Source organism: Protopterus annectens, chromosome 12.part0, assembly GCF_019279795.1.
Source record: "Protopterus annectens isolate FY-2018-M chromosome 12.part0, PAN1.0, whole genome shotgun sequence".
NCBI classification, from domain to species: domain Eukaryota; kingdom Metazoa; phylum Chordata; order Ceratodontiformes; family Protopteridae; genus Protopterus; species Protopterus annectens.
Window position 1 is genome coordinate 631771303 of NC_056746.1, and position 17331 is coordinate 631788633.

Here is a 17331-nt window from a genome sequence, read left to right on the forward strand (position 1 = left end):
TCTTGTCTTCTAAGCCTCTTTACATTATTTTCCACAAAAATAGGGTGTCCCTTCATACTAATCCCTCGTTCATGCCCAAGGTATCCAACCTCAACCAGACCATACAACTACCAGTTTTCTTCCCAAGTTTCTCTAATGAAGGTGATCGTTTGTTGCATCTGCTTGATGTTCACAGTCAGTTACATTTTTATCTTCCCAGGACAAAACCTTTTCAAAAATCAGAACAGTTGTTTGTGTCCTTCTGTCACAGCCGTCAAGGTCAGGAAGTTTCAAAGGTTACTTTTGCTAAAGGGATAACAAACTATATTACCTTGATTTATACTAAGAATGGATTACAGCTACCTCGTCCTCCTAAGGCCCACTCAACTAGGTCTTTGTCCACCTCATCTGCCTTTTCTTCCAGAGCATCTTTAGATTATATCTGTGCTGCAGCTACTTGTTCAAAAGCTCATGTCTTTGTCTCACATTAAAATTAGACATTGTTTCCAGGAGCAGAGCTTTCTTCAGTTCAGCAGTGCTGTTGCATATCCTTTCTTGAGACCACCCAGGAGTTGTATAGCTGGGGACTCTACCCAACCATGAGGAGGAATGAAAGAGGCAACATCAGATTTATTAGTTATGTACTTACCATAACTTGGTATCTGTGTTGTCTTCTTTCATTCCCCCTTGCCTACCCTCCCTGCCATCCTCCTACCCAGTGCTCTAGCAGACCTGGAGAAAACCTTTTAAGAACTGATGTTCCTGGTCTTGACCCTCTGGTTCTTATTTTATACTCCTTTATTTTTCTGCTCTCTATCAGCTATTTGGGCAGTTAGTCAGGGGACAGTGCATTATGGGAAGTGGGAGGAGTCCGAGACTGGGATCCTAGTCTGTAAAAATGAAGCCGAGTCGGATTCGAGGATCGGATCCATAACCCAACTGTGAGGAGGAATGAAAGAAGGCAACACAGATACCAAGTTATGGTAAGTACATAACTAATAATTTAATGTCCAATAAAATTATATCTCTTACAATAGAATTATTCTCTTTGTAAATTTGGGAATGTCTAAATTATTTAAATATTTTGTCACTTGAGAGTTATCAGTTAAAAGAGAAGTACTTGAATGTTTCAGATCCCTATAATGTGACTCAAATTCAGAAATAATTTCATCAATATTTTTAGAGTTTTTGATGTTAGTTGTACAAGATTTTCTTAAATACATTTTATTTTTTTTTGTAATATGCATACATGTAGGAGTCATAGCATAAAGAACCTCTTGAGTTTTTCTAACGCTACAGATGTTTTATGTGCAAAAATGTTTTGATATTGATTATTAAAATTTCTTATTTAAGATTTACTCCCTTTTTGAAAATCTTTGTTTTTGAATTTATTTTTGAATTTTGGTTAGATTTTTTGTCCCATTGTCTTTTTTCTCATTGTACCATAAGACAACTCTACGATATGAATAATCCTTAAAAGAGTCTCAGTCCATTTTTTTTTTAATTTATGTCCAAAAAAAAGATTGATGATATTTCTAAACCAGGAATTAAAGTCATCTAGTTTGGTAATATAGGATGTAATTCTTGAAGTAAATACTTATTTTTTTATTTAGTCTTCAACTTCATAAAAATGTCATTGTAATCTGAGAGTGGACAATGAATTATTTTAAAACATGCAGTTTCTGATCTTAAATCTTGTGATACAAATTTTTTATCAGTTTAGGAATGTGTGCCAAGAGCATGAGAATAATGTGAGTATTCTGAAGAATTACTATCCCTTAAGGAAAAGATGTTTATTACATTTAAAATTTCTATCCAGTTTCCTAATGTTTTTGCCAAGGCCAATATTTTTGGAACCCATAAAGCACTTGTTTCAGATTTCCTCATGATGCAGTTAGTCTCTCACCTGTATTTAAGTTAGTCTTCACATTGTCTAAGATGAAGCTTAAATAAGATTTAGTTTTCTTAGCCACCATACCTGGAAACTACTATAATTTTAACAAAAAAAGCATTTGAATTGTGCTATCTTACTGTAGAAATGACAGCTGTTACTGCCTAGTACTGTATTGAAAACAGTATGTTGTTTTATTTCAACAATGATAGCAAGATGCTTGTAGGCCATCAAAGGGATGTTTATGTATTTATATATCACAGCAGATTTATTTAAATTCATCATTATTTTAGGTCTATATTAGAAGACCGAATATTTAGGTGATCGAACACCTAAACATCGATGATCTAATATCGAAAGCAAACAACGGTGAACGGACGATTTAACACAGGGAAAGATTTCCCTTGGCCGTTCGCTGGAGTTTGCTATTTCCCTACTGTTGAGCGATCTCGGAGTTGGTATATTTAGTTAGGGTGGTGTGGAGGCGAAGCCCCCCCCCACTTAATTTAGCTGTAAAGTGATGTTTTTTGTGTTGTGGCCGAGGGACGTGTTTCCTTGGGACGTTCAACATTGTGCGGTTCGATATTAGAAGATCAATGTTTAGATATTCTGTCACCTAAACATTCGGTCTTCTAATATAGACCCAATATTTTAACATCTTTCTAAGGAAATGGACAGTTAATATAACCTGTAACCCCCATTAGATATATCAGAATATTAGTTAAACAAGATAGAGAGTGCTTTAAAAAGGTGCCACCATCCCTTTGAGAATAACTGGTTAATTCAGTGTCATATTTAAACAAAAAAAAAAAAATCAAGATTCTTAACTTCCCTAAAGTTAACATTTGTTGATTTATTTTCTTTTTATTGATGGGCTCAAGATGTGCGTTAAGACCACTATTCAAGTGGTCACAGTTTTCTATAAATTTCTTCTTTTTTAATCTTGTTTTACATTTTTGGAGTACACTGCAACAACTGTGGAACTGTAGCAACTTTTGATGCAGTAGTCTCTCCCACGTTCACTGAAAAAGGATTTAAAAAGTAAGGTGCAATAGATTTGTAGTTATAGATAAAATACATCAAAAGTTAATAAAAATACAAAGAAACATTCTTGTAGGTAATATCAGTGTACACTGTATCTTACATATTCATTCAGCATATTTATAGGAGCTCAAACTGCTAGCTATGTTAGCAGTGCCATGCAAATATAATCATTCTTGGAAACTGGATGGTTGAAATGAATCCGCATGAATGCCATGCTTGCATGTTTGAATTTTATGATTTAATTGTAACCCATACTAGTGATATTAAGTTTGAGAAAACTATGAAGCAGTATGGATCAATTAATTGAGTGCACAGACAGCAGCAGCATCATAACCAGTATGATTTTCAGTGACTGGTTTTGAACTACTTTTGTACAGAAGAATAAGATATTGATATCGAAAACATTAGTTAAAAAGAGTGTAATGTATAAGTATCTTAGAAATAAAAGGATAGTAGAGTACATTAGGGTAAAATATTATCCCAGGTTTCATGACAAAGTACTTTTTTGAAAACTACACGGTAATGCAATTCAGAAAAATATTTTCAGTGTAATTTGCCTGCATATGATATTCTAACAAAGAAATCTATACCTCTCAAGTTTAAAATCTGCACACTGTTGTCTTTCCCATACTTGAACTGAATTCATACTACGTGACTTAAACATCCATAATGACATAGAAGCAAATGATTTATGACCTAAATTAATAAACCAGTTTTACAGAAACATTTATTTAATAAACAAATATACTAGCTGAACACAAACTATTTATCATAGGGAACATGTCCATATTCTGACCATCTGTTGTGATTTACAGTGGCAGAAACCGTACCACTGACACATTATGAAATATGAAAAGAATCTAGAGCCATCTCATATCCACTGTTGCTACCTCATAATACAATTTAATTGCCTACTTATCTCTTAGAACTGATGCCAAATTTACAGTATCTGCTTAAAATGTCAGTCTCATTTGTAAGACAGCGTAAACTCCAACCATTTAAAATAAAATCCCACATATAATTTTGTAAACATGAATCAGTGATAAACATGATATGCTAGAGACAGAACTCACACAATTTATCTCTGATAACCGCAGTCTACAGGAATTTAGAAAATAGTTTTATTGCTTATAATAATTTCCCAAATGACAATGAGGATGTAAGCATCAGATCTGAAGTAGTTAACTTAATTTGTGCATCAACCTATGGGTTATCGGATCCATATCGGATCCGAGCCGGCAGTTTCCAACAGCTGAGATCCGAGCTCAAAACTCCTCCCCCTACCCATAATCCCCTGCCATCCCTCCCTGATCTCAGATCTAGTTTGCCGCGGTTACACCAGCAGCTTGATCTCGAGCTTCCGGGCCTTAGAGCATATTTTCTGTGAGAAAATCTTCTCTTTTTTTTTTTGGGTAACTAAAGTTGTGTGTGAATTTGTTTGAGTGTGTGTTTTTCTAATCGTTAGTGTACCCTTTTTTGTATTACCCCCCCCCGTTTCGTGAGAGCGTTAGGGTGTGTGTGGTTTTGAGGCCTAGTGAGTGTGTTTTTAGTTTACTATGGCAGAGGCCCCCAAAACATTTTTTTCTAAATGTACCGAGTGTGGCCATAAGCTCTCCCCAGCGGATGGCCACACTCGCGTTTTATGCCTTGGGGTTGAACACCTGTCATCCAGCTGCACTATTTGTGCAGCATTCAACCCCAGGGCTCTCAAGGACCGGAGATCGAAGCTGATTCTGGTGGGACTTCTGCCTCCGGACTCGGCTCCGTCCTCCGGTCCCTCAGTGGCACCTGCCGCGGTTGTGGCAGCGCCTACTGCTACTTCCCTTCCCTTGGCCGGGGCTCAACCTCCCACCTCGGGCCAAAAGGATAGGGAAGCTAGACATGAGAAGCGCAAGGAGAAGCATCACAAGCGGCGGGCCGAAACCTCTGCATCGGCCCCGCCAGCCAAGCGGGCTTCTCCCCCCGAGACCTCCGAGTCTTCTCCTTCTCGGCTCCATTCACCCTCCCGTCCTGCCTCAGTGGCCTCCTCTAGGTCCACTAGAAGTTTAACTGATGCAGACTTGGACCGGATGATGTGAAGGTTCCTCCAGGCCCAGCTGCAGATGGGAGTGCTCCTGCCTCCCCCCCTCCGGGGGGGAGCTCGACCCCATGTTTTGTCCTGATTGCTCCTTCCCCGACCCGCTTCCTGGGTTCAGAGTCTTTGGAGCCAACTAGCGTTGGAGCCGGGGGACTGTCGATGCCGATAGAGTCGAGTGCTTCTGCGCTGATGGCACCCTCGAGTCTGTCGGGTCCCTTTTCTGCGGATCCGAGCTCTCAGAGCCGAGAGCTGAGCTTCGGATCTGAGACGGTTAGCATGCCTTCGGCTCTGTCCAGGTCAGAGCATGCTGCCCCTTCGGATCAGATCACCTCGGCGTCTGCTCCGATCCGCGCATTGGATCTGAGGGAGGGTCTGCTCTCGGATCCTAGGCAGAGCAGCTCTCCTTCGGCCTTCAACATGGTGGAGAGGGTTCTGTCGAGGGACTCCAGGCCCCCGGCCCTAGCTACGGCTCCACCCTGCACTCCCTCTCAGATGGGCCCGACTTCCGTCACCCGGCCCCAGGGACAGCCTGCTCTTACGTCCCGGATCGTTCCTTTGTTGGAACAGGATGTGGTTGGTGAGGCCTCCTCAGACAGCCCCCCCAAGGAAGTCCCTCACAAACGCAAGTGCAAAAGGAGGCACTTGGACTCCCCTGAGTCCTTGACAGAGGACACAGACTTGGAGGAAGGGGAAGGCTCCCTAAGATCACCCCCCGAAGATGTCTCATTTGGAGACAGCCTGGAGATGCTTAGGATTAGAGGGGGGTGGTCTTCCCCAAAGCCTACCTCGGACGATTCCGTGTTTCTGGAGGTGTTTGAAGCAGGCCCGGCTACCTCTTGGGTGTGCCCTCCAGCCGACCCCCTGGTAGACCTGATCACAACCAGGGCATGGAAGGAGTCGGACACTGTGGAGCCCGTTCCCAAGAGGCCGGACAGAATTCTTAGCCCCCCCCCTCGGACAGGTCACATTGGAGTAAGGGGTCCCCTGTAGATGCCATGTTGGTGGCGGCTGCCACTAAAAGGGAACTAGCCCAGGAGAGTCCCACTGTCCATCCTCCTGACAAGGAGTCTCAGGCGATGGACCACTTGGGGAAGCGGGTTTTTGCTTCAGCCACCTTCTCGGTAAGGTCGCTGAACTATATGGCACACGTAATACGACTCCAGCGGGACCTTATCAAAGAGTACGCTGGGTCGCCCCCAGAGTCCATGTTGGCAGAGGACAAACAAGTTTACTCTACCCGAATGGCCACTCTCAGGTCTATTTCCAATACCTCTATGCGGCTACTCTCCCATGCTACGGAGGGAGCCGCTAGAGCTAGTGGAGCGGGCGTCATCCTAAGGCAACAGGCGTAGCTCCGCCACTGTGATTTCGCGGAACCCTTTAAGGCATCATTCGCTAACGCCCCGTTTGATGGTTCTGCCCTCTTTGGCAAGACCGTACGCGACACCTTGGTCCAGAGCGAGGAAGATGCTGTCTGCTGTCGTAGTCTGCTTCTCTTCTCCCCAGAGGTCCTTCTCCAAGAACCAAAAGGGACAGAAGAAGATGTGGTTCCGGAAGTCTCAGCAGTCCCGTTTCACCCTAGAGGCAGAGGGGGCCCGAAAAACTTTGGGTCCAGAGAACCTTTCTCTGATCGGCCCACGCAGCAACCCTGAGGGGTTACCCGACTGCTCCATTCTGGAGGCAGTCGGGGGGCATTTCTCGAGGCACCTAGCAGCTTGGGAGTCCATCACAACAGACTGCTGGGTGCTTCGGATTATATCCAGAGGCTACGAGATTCCGTTTCTCCATCCCCCTCACGGACCCAGATCCCTCCCCAATGTTACACCCGATCAGAGGGAGGCCGCAGCTGCAGAAATTCAGCAGCTGCTAGAAAAGGGAGCGATCCAGCACGTCCCCCTAGACCAGTACGGATCAGGCTTTTACTCCAGGTTCTTCTTTGTGCCAAAAAAGACTGGGGACTTGAGACCAATCCTCGACCTTTCTCTCTTGAACCTGGCGGTAACCAAAGAAAAGTTCCGGATGGTCACCCTTCAATCCATTCTCCCCCTCTTGCAGGAGAACGACTGTATGTGCTCCATAGACCTAAGGACGCGTACTACCACATCTCGATGGACAGACTGTCCAGGAGGTTTCTCCACTTCAGGCTAGGAGCCAGCCATTACCAATTCAGGGTCCTCCCCTTTGGTCTCACCACAGCCCCCAGGGTGTTCACCAAGGAGTTAATTGTGGTAGCGGCCCACCTGTGACTCCAGGGAGTTCAGGTCTTTCCATACCTGGATGAGTGGCTCCTGACCGCCCCCACAAGGCATCTACTCTGCACGGCCAGGAATTATTTTCTTCACCTAGCTCCCCGGTTGGGGATCACAATCAATGTGGGAAAATCTTCCCTTCTTCCGACTCAGGTCATAGATTTCATCGGAGCCAGGTTGAGCACAAATCAGCTTATAGCCTTCTTGACTCCGGACCGGCTGCAATCTATAAAACTTCATGTGTAGGCCATTCTTCATTGCCTAGCCCCTCCGGCGGAATTGGTCCTGAGGGCCTTAGGCTCGATGGCAACAACCATCAACCTTTTGCCCATGGCGCGCCTAAATATAAGAATCCTGCAATGGACCCTTCAAGTCCAATGGTCCTTCCTACATTACCCCCCGAGCCACACTTTTCCTCTCAGCAGGGTTTGCAGGAGAGCCCTCTTGTGGTGGCTCCAGTCTCCGGACCTGCAGAAGGGGCGCCCCTTTTCTTTGTCCCCCTCCCTTAGCCACGGTGACCATGGACGCCTCTCACCTCGGGTGGGGGGGGGGCATTGTTTGGGCAGGACCGTCCAAGGCACGTGGAACCATGTGGAGACCTCACTGCATATCAATGTCCTATAGATGAGGGCGGTGCTGTTAGCGTTGCAAGCACTTGAGAGCCTTCTTCCCATCGGGACAATTGCGATCCAGATGGACAACATGTCGGTCGTCTGGTATATCAATAAACAAGGGGGAACCAGGTCCTATCCACTTTGTCAAGAGGCCATGAGAGTGTGGGAATGGGCGATTTCCACCAACCGTTTTCTCATAGCGATGCACATTCTGGGACGGTCCAACATCCTAGTGGACAGATTGAGTCGCACCATCCTCTCGCCGTACGAGTGGTCTCTGAATCTCAAAGTAGCGAAGCAGATTTTCTCCAAATGGGGTCAACCTCGTTGCGATCTTTTCGCCTCTCCCTCAAACACAAAGTGCAATGACTAATTCGCTCTAATTCCCCCACCCGGGGAATCTCTAAGAGACGGTCTGGTGCATGTTTGGCCAGCCGGTCTACTTTATGCTTACCCTCCACTTCCCCTGATGCTGAAGTTTCAGCAGAAAGCCAGACGGTTAGGGAGCAGAATAATCCTCATTGCCCCATTCTGGCCTCGTCAGGCTTGGTTCCCATATCTATGGTCTCATCTGGTGAATCCTCCCTGGATTCTAGATCCCATTCCGGATCTGATATCTCACCCATTGGGCCTGCCGGCCCCGAACCTGAACAACCTCAAGCTCATGGCTTGGTTGATCCAGTTCCACTGTTAACTAGAACTCCCGGTATCTCTTCCCCGGTCAAAGCCATCCTATTAGCTGCTCACAAGCCGTCTACTAGAAGGGTTTATAATAGCAAATGGAAACGTTTTTCTATCTAGGCGGAGCATCAGAACTTAGACCCCTTTACAGCTCCGTTGCCAGCAATATTAGACTTTCTATCAGGGTTATTTGACCAAGGTGCTAGCTCCTCCACAGTCAAAGTGCAATTGGCAGCTATCTCTCATTACCATGTTGGATATGATCTGGGTCCTTTGACCTCGTCCAGATTGTGTAAGGTCTTCTTAAAAGGCACCTTCTTACTAAGACCCCTGGTGAAGGATGTAGTCCCTCCTTGGGATTTAGTGCTGCTACTCCAGGCTTTAACAACTTCTCCCTTTGAGCCTGCAGCTTCGGTGGATCTCAAATTCTTATCCTGGAAAACAGCTTTTCTTGTTGCTATTACTTCGGCAAGAAGGGTTTCGGAACTTCAAGCCCTTTGCGCCCAGCCACCGTACTTGACTTTCCACAAAGATAGAGTATCTCTCAGGACCAATCCCTCCTTTCTGCCCAAAATTGCGTCCGAATCTAACATCAACCAGTCTATTAATTTACCAGTCTTCTTTCCCAATTATCAGAATAAAGGTGAGTACAAGTTGCATTCCTTAGATGTACACAGACAACTATGATTTTATTTACACAGGACAGCTGGTCATAGGGAATCAGACCAGCTGTTTGTATCCTTTGCTAAACCTAGTCTGGGGAAACCTGTTTCGAAAGTCACACTGTCCAGGTGGATTTCCCAGTGTATTCTTATGAGAGTTCTGGCCGGCCTGCACTTCAGGGAGTCCATGCCCATTCTACTCTGTCTACTTCTACTTCCGCTGCTTTCCATTGTAGAGTATCTTTTGGATGACATTTGCTCAGCAGCCACGTGGGCTTCATCTCATACCTTTATAAACCACTATAAGTTGGATTTTGTCTCCAGAGGGAGAGCATCCTTTGGCTCCGCAGTGCTCCGGAACATCCTTCCATGAGGACCTCCCAAGATTCAGGTAGCTGGGGACTCTGTCCCATAGGTTGATGCACAAATGAAGTTAACTACTTCAGATTAAGAAGTTATGTACTCACCATAACGTTCCATCTGAGTAGGTAAACTTCATTTGTCAGCAACAGTCCCTCCCTCCGTCCCCCTGACCTACTTGGATGTTCATGGTATTCCTGTGTCATAACGGATTGTATCCAGGTTAGTCTATAGAGGTGATCCTCTTCTCTGATATTGCAGGTGTTGCTTTTAGGCAAACTCGATCTGAGGTCAGGGAGGGATGGCAGGGGATTATGGGTAGGGGGGAGGAGCTTGGAGCTCAGATCTCAGCTTTTGGAAACTGCCGGCTGGGATCCGATATGAATCCGATAACCCATAGGTTGCTGACAAATTAAGTTTACCTACTCAAATGGAACGTTATGGTGAGTACATAACTTCTTATTTTACCCAAAATTGCATTTCCATACTTTGTATGTGTACTAAAAGTGATTCCCTGACCTAAAGTGTCCGTTTCTTATTAAGATATTACTTATTCCTATGAGTCAAGTTAGCATAGCTACTAAGACTTTGATTTTTATCATGTCTCCTTTTGTATTGTATGTGGTTAATGTTTTTTTATGTCAGCAAGTACTGAAAGTCTGCAAGCATAAGGAAACATAACAGTGTTTTAGAATGCTGATGCATGCAAGTGACTTTGAAGTTTTAAAATGATAATTAAGATTAAAGCTCTCCATAAACCACTGGCTATATGAAAACAGTATAGCTCTCTCATATGGTGTTTCATTATATGGGAAATTAATTAATGCCTGAAGAAAGTTGCTTAAAATTTAGTTACTGTAAAACAAAAAGTTCTACTTAAACACCTTTTTCAAAAGGTATGCGCTGTGTTTCTACTTTACACTCTTGGTGGCACTTGGCACTCAGTTTGTACCTGCTGTAGAGAGATAGCTGCAAGTGTCTCTAATTACCCTAGGTATACAGTTTTTGCTTATCTTTCTTACAAGATGTAGATATTTTACGCAAGACAAAATTGCTAACTTTACGGAGCAATTTAGTTGAAAACATAGCCAAATACTCATACTGTTAGAAGTAGATAGATGGATAATATTTAAGTATGTGCTGTCATAAATTGAGGAAACAGATACACACACTGCCTTGGAATGAGCACTCTGGAAAGAGAGTGCTGTAGCTTCTTGGAGTATATTGGCCTATTTCTCCATTGTCTTTCTTCTGTGTGGGCTACTATGGTGGACTCCTTGGACAGTATTTTTGTGTAGAACAGTTAATTTGAAAGACTGTAAAACTTGATAAAGAATAAAAGAATAACCATATTCAGCTTCTTCTGCCATGACACAACCATATTTTGCATAAAATGAACTTCACTGGATTTTTCAAAAGTGTTTTGTTAACACCTTGTTTTTGCTGTGCTGTATGGGAGTGTAAGCACCCTAAAATAGGTAAGTAATGTTGACTTCTTTAAAGTTATACTGCATTAAAGTATCTTTTACTTACAAATTTAAGTCATGATTTCATCAGCTCTCTTCCTGGCATGTAGTATCTTGAGTTTTAGACGTTTGGTCTCTTCATTTTTTAACATAACAAATGACTGATTTCAAATCTTCCTTCTCTCGTAGCTGGATGCCCTAGTACATTGGCTTATAATGCTTCTTGCTGACACCGGAAACTCCAAGACATCGGAGAGTCACATGACTGATGCTAACATGATGTGTAGAAAGTTGGCTGTATCACATCCTCTCCTGTTACTCAGGTAATGTCACAAAGCCATCATTTTGTTGTTTAAGTTGCTTTATGCTTTTATGCTCAACTCCTGAGAGACTTGCTTGGCTACAAACATCTGCATTACAAGCTGAAGCTAAGTGAAACTTGCTGTAGTGAATTTTAATCTTCTGTTAAGTACAAACTTGCAGTTTTAAAAGTACTGTATTTTCATTTTTTCTGTTTCCTAATTGTGTGTTTCTAAATAGTGTGCTGTGTGTCTCTCTGCAGTTAGTTCCCCACCCTTCCTCTGTCTTCCTGTGTTGGTATTAGTGTTGGTGGCTCTGGAATTGCCCACCCCTCCTGTAAGTCTGTAATAGAACACTCCTCCTGGGTCCATTTCATTTGCTCACTTAACTGAGTACAGTTAAATCATATTCTGAGTCTAGTGTTCACTCTGCTTAATACAGAGAGAAGATTTGAGAAGGCCAGCCCACTTAGGTTCTTCCTTCCTCTCTTCTTGCACTTAAAAAAAAAAATAAAATAAAAATTTTTTGCACTTTATTCATTTGCTTTTACTATATTTGTGTTTCCTCCTACTTTATTTTGCTTTTCTTAAAAGTACTCAATTTTATGTATTCTGCTGCATTTATTACTGCTTGGTTGTAGCCTGATTAAATTGTAACTGTTGTTCTAAGTTTTTTGGTTTAAGCACTTGGGCTTCATACAGGCTGTTTTACATTAAGAAGGTTTGTGGTCTGCGCTGTTGTGGCAGGACAGGTAGCTTACATTCCTCTAAGATGGGAATTGCTGATTGAAGGCCCAGTGTCTGCTATTCTAACAGTGTATTAGTTCTGGCTTAAGCACTTGGGCTTCAGGCCAGTTATTCTACATTAAGAAGGTTTGTGGTCTACACTCTTGTGGGAGGAGATGCTGGATTCTGCCCTTCTGAGCTGGGAATTTCTGGTCACGGGCTTATTGTGACTGCTTATTTGAACTGTTTCTTTCTAAATTGGTGCGCCTTGTTGCTGTAGCATAGACCAAATTCAGGCCTGCTGAATCTAGCTGTGTTTGTATAACTTGATCACTGATCCAGGCCATCTTTTTTTGGAGAAGGTTCCCCTGCACCCTAGTAAGCAGGGGTGTGCAGTTAGAACTTGTCTGATTGAAGACTGAAGACAGGGCTCAATTTTGAGCTTTTGTCTGGTTAATTGGGTAACTTGTTTAAATCAGTTTGTTTTCTGTTGTTTTATATATATATATATATATATATATATATATATCTATATATGGGTCTACCTGACAACGCCGAAAGCTGATAATGCCGACGATGAGAAGACCAACACCAGAAGATCGAAAACTGGGATGACCGACTGATGAAAACCCCGATGCTGAGAACACCAACATGTGAAAAGGATGTGTAAGTATGCGGTAGTGGCGGACATTAGGGTTAGGGTGCGAGTCAGGCAAGTGTGCGATATTGACAGACTCTAGGGATAGGGAGCGGGTCAGGTGAGTGTGCGATAGTGACAGTCTTTAGGGTTAGGGGCGGGTTAAGTGAGTTAGGGTTAGGGCGCGGGTTAGGTGAGTGTGCGATAGTGACGGACCTTAGGGTTAGGGTTTGGGTTAAGGTTGTAGATAGTTGTGTATGTCAGGTTTAGTGTGGGTTTGTAAGGATTTGGTGTGCTTGTGTTGTGTGTGTGTGCTTTTTGGACAGGGGATTTGTTTTGTTTGTTGATTGTCAGGATTGTGGTGTGTCGGGCTTGTGAGGTTTCGTGTTTGTGAACTTTCGGTTATGTGGTGTCGGTGATTTCGTTGTCGGTGTTGTAGTGCGTCGGTGTTGTCAGGTAGATCCATATATATATATATATATATATATATATGTATATATATATATATATATATATATATATATATATATATACATACATACACACACACACACACACACACACACACACACACACACACACACACACACAAATTGCACTTTATTCATCTGCTTTTACTGTATTTGTGTTTCTTCCTACTTTATTACTGGGGGCATTGACTACAACTCTGTTCTGCGATATTTAACAATAAGTATCCTTTTCTGTGCTTTTAAACTGCTTTTTGAGTGTATCTGCATTATTTTCTGAAAAAAAAAATCTATATATAGTTGTTTCCCGCATTTCTAAGCTAGTATAGTCCAGTTTTCAGGTTAGTGCTGAATTCAGGGCTGTGTTACAAATCTCTTTGTTTGCCCATACCTTACTTGGGTAGAAGGAAGTTTCTCTGTTCACCTGTGAGAGAGGGGAGCTTTGAGCGGCCTATCTGTTCCTGGAGGAGTGGTTTCAGCCCAGAAATTAGTAGTTTATTGGCCATTTTGGGCTAATTTCTATCTCTTTCATTTCCCTGCTATAAATACCGTATTTTCCCGGTTTTGTGCGCCGGCCAGTGCCGGTTAGCTAGGGTAAAACTATTCCCGGCTCCACAAAGTCTCCTCTTCAGTTTTTCCCTTGGAAGTAGACAAACTTTCAACTTAAGCACTCAAGCCATTCATTTCTCAGCCCAGCTCTTGCTCAAAACGTATAGCAAGCACTTATAAACCCTAGCACTAGGCCCTGCTGTACTGTACATAAGGACAAGGCAATCTATTCGACCTTACCAGCCATCCAGTAAAACAGTTCACTGTACCTATCCAGGCATGTCCAAAGGGCAGTTTCAGGTGTACTCTCCAGTCCAACTGGTGAATCTGGGCATTTTGAGGCAATATTACAACTGCCTCATGTACACAGACAACCCCCTCCTCCTACCACCAAACCCTAATACATGCGAGAGATGCAGTTATACAGCCAAACTAGAGGCTAAGCTCTCTCAACCCAAGACTGGATCAGACAGTCAAGAGGAGAAGGGAAATACTTGCATCACGCCACCAGTCTTACATAGACCCATTAAACCAGCACCGGCAAAAAACACACATAAATACATGGAAACGTACTTGGAGGTTCTAAATAAAAATCTGCAAAACCAACAGAGACCTCCAAAGCAAACATCCAAGCAACCTCCACCCCCCAACACAAACCATGAAACACATACTTCACAAAACCAGTGTGCCAAGCAATCACAGTACTTAAGGCAAAATAACATACCCAACATACTAGTAATAGGTGACTATAGTCAGGCACACTGACGTCCCACTCACTAGGCTGAATAAGGAGAAAGTTACTGTTAGCTGCCTGTCGGCTGCCTGTAGGCTGACAGGATCCGTCACATAACACAAGCACTCAGGTCACTCCAGAACAAGTACAAATATGACTCTGTCATTGTCCATGTTGGTGTGAATGACCTGAGCCGTATCTCCCTGGACTTCATGAAAAGAGACATGGAAGAGCTCTCTGATCATGTAGCCCAGGCCGGTATGACCCTGACCCTGAGTAGCATCCTGCCCTCACCAAGAATGATACCACGGTATAAAAGAAAAAATTCTTGATTTCAACAATTGGCTAAGTTTCTGGTGTCATTCAAAGGGGATCCAGTGTCTGTCCGCCTGGGATGACATGCTCGACAAACCACGCTGCTTCACTAGAGACAGCTTGCACCTGTCACCCTTAGGCTTTCGAATACTTGTCAAGGCTCTTGCCACCCCCATAGTGCCTTTTTTAGGCAAGGCTCAAAGGACAAACCCACCGCCTTAAATAGCACAAGTAACAAAAAATTGAGGGTAATGCTACTCAATGCCAGAAGTCTAAACCTCAAAATGCACGCACTCGAGGCACTCCTTAGTATGGAGAAAATCGATATATGTGCAGTAACAGAAACCTGGTTTAGGGCTCCAGAGAGCACCCCAGCACTACCAGGCTACAACTCATACTGTACATTTCGGCCACAGAACCCAAACCGAAATACAAAAGGCGGGGGCGTATCCATATTCATTAAGGATACCCACACCTCTAGGGTAGTGGCACAGCACGATGCTTCTGAGATCATCCACGTGCAGCTAACAATGGGCAAAACTGCAGTTCAAATTGTAGCTTGCTACAGATCACCCACCATGTCCCAGGACCCCCATTCTGCGTTTCTGGAAACACTGGGAAACATAAAGGTCCTACCAAACACCCTAATATTGGGTGATTTCAATTACCCAAATATTAACTGGGAGAACTACTCAAGTACTAACTCCCTTGCCCAACTTTTCCTATAATTTATAAACTCAAACACCCTGGTTCAACTGGTCAACACTCCCACCGGAGGTGACAACATATTGGACCTGGTCATCACCAACATGAGCGACCGGTGTTCCACACCAGAGGCCAACCCCTCGCTGGTTAGATCTGACCATAAACAAATCACTTTGGATATCCATATTCCACCCCCACTCCCGGACAAGAAAGCCACCATGAAAAACTTTTCAAAAGCAAACTTCACGTTACTTAAGATCGAGGTGGAAAGTTTCAAAGCCCCCATGCTGAAGGATAACACTGTCCAAGCTGCAAAATCCTTTACTAATGCATTCTACGGGCAGCTACAAGAATGCATGGATCGTGCCATCCCAAGCAAAACCAAGACTCACTCCTCCAAGAAAAGGAAACCAGTCTGGTGGACTCCTGCCATAACAAGCTATACAATAGGAGGAGGAAACTAGTACAGAAAAGAGTAAAATCCCAAGAAGGGAAGACATCCCCGATCAGTATCGGCAAGAAACTACGATCCCTCATAAAATCATCCAAGGCGAGCTTTGAAAGAAAAATTGCTAAGGACTCCAAAGATAACCACAAGGCATTCTTTAGCTATGTCAAGAATCTAAGTGGCAATGCTCAGATCTGCTCGGAGTTAGTGCAGAATGGCACAAAATACACTGAACCAACCGATATCGCCAACATCCTGGCAGACAGGTTTAGTGCAAACTTCACCCCCCCCTCTCACCCCCAAAAGGGCCCATAACCATACCAGAAGAATGTAGAGTCCCTGAAATCACAGACCCTCAGGTTAAAACAGCCCTCTCCAAAGCCAAAAACACCGCATCTATGGGACCGGACGATGTCCCAGGCTGCGTCCTACATGAGCTCAAAGACGAACTAACCCCTCACCTAAACACATGGTTCAAACTCAGCCTCTCCACAGGCTACATACCCATAGAGTGGCGCAGAACAACGGTTATTCCGCTCCACAAAGGTGGAGCCACAACAGACCCCGGGAACTATCGCTCTATAAGCCTGACTAGCTTGGTCTGCAAGGCTATGGAGTGCATCATCATGGAACTCATTAACAGAGACACTGGGAACCTTCAAACACTGGACTCTACCCAGTTTGGCTTTGTTAAGGGCAGATCATGCCTTCTAAACCTGGTGGACTTCTTTGAGACAGTTACCAAGGCTATAGACCAGGGAAAGGTGGTACACACAGCCTTATCTATACCTCACTAAGGCCTTCGACACCATTCCCCATTCTGGTATTATAGACAAGCTCACCAGTCTGAACATAAACCCCCACGTAACAAGATGGGTTGTCAACTGGCTCACGGACAGAACTCTGACTCTAAACCGGTTACAAGTGGCATTCCCCAGGGCTCACTCCTAGAACCCCTCCTGTTCGCCATATACTTCTCAGAGGTACAGACAAGCACAGGAGGACTATGGCTGACCAAGTTTGCAGACGACTGCAAACTAGGGGCTATAATTGACTCTCCGGCTGACACAGACATCCTCCAAAAGGGTCTCACTGAGACGGATACCTGGTGTCAAAATCATGGCCTCAAGCTAAATGCCAAAAAGTGCATAGTCATCCCCTTTGGAAAAAACAAAATACCCACAAGCTACCACATAGGTGGTAGTCCCCTAAATACGGAAGAAGTAATAAGGGATCTGGGGACCCAAGTATATAATTTCACCTTTGATAATCGCACTGCCAAAGTGGTTAGAAAATCCTTCTACGTGGCCCACCTAATCACAAAAGGGTTTGCATCCAGCTCAAAAGAGGTAATTCTGTCCCTCTACTCATCATTCATCAGACCCATCTTAGAGTACAACGCCCCATTTGGGATGTATCTTACAAGACA

General features: G+C 43.8%; 1 protein-coding gene across 3 annotated transcripts in view; it reads left to right on the plus strand.

Moving 5' to 3' along the window:
* The window catches only part of INTS1 (integrator complex subunit 1), a 2399836-nt gene that overhangs the window by 2063545 nt on the left and 318960 nt on the right, over positions 1-17331 (plus strand). For all 3 annotated transcript variants that reach the window (XM_044089756.1, XM_044089757.1, XM_044089758.1), the window contains exon 40: positions 11213-11346. In XM_044089756.1, coding sequence (XP_043945691.1) covers positions 11213-11346 — 134 coding nt within the window. The remainder of the gene's footprint in view (positions 1-11212; positions 11347-17331) is intronic.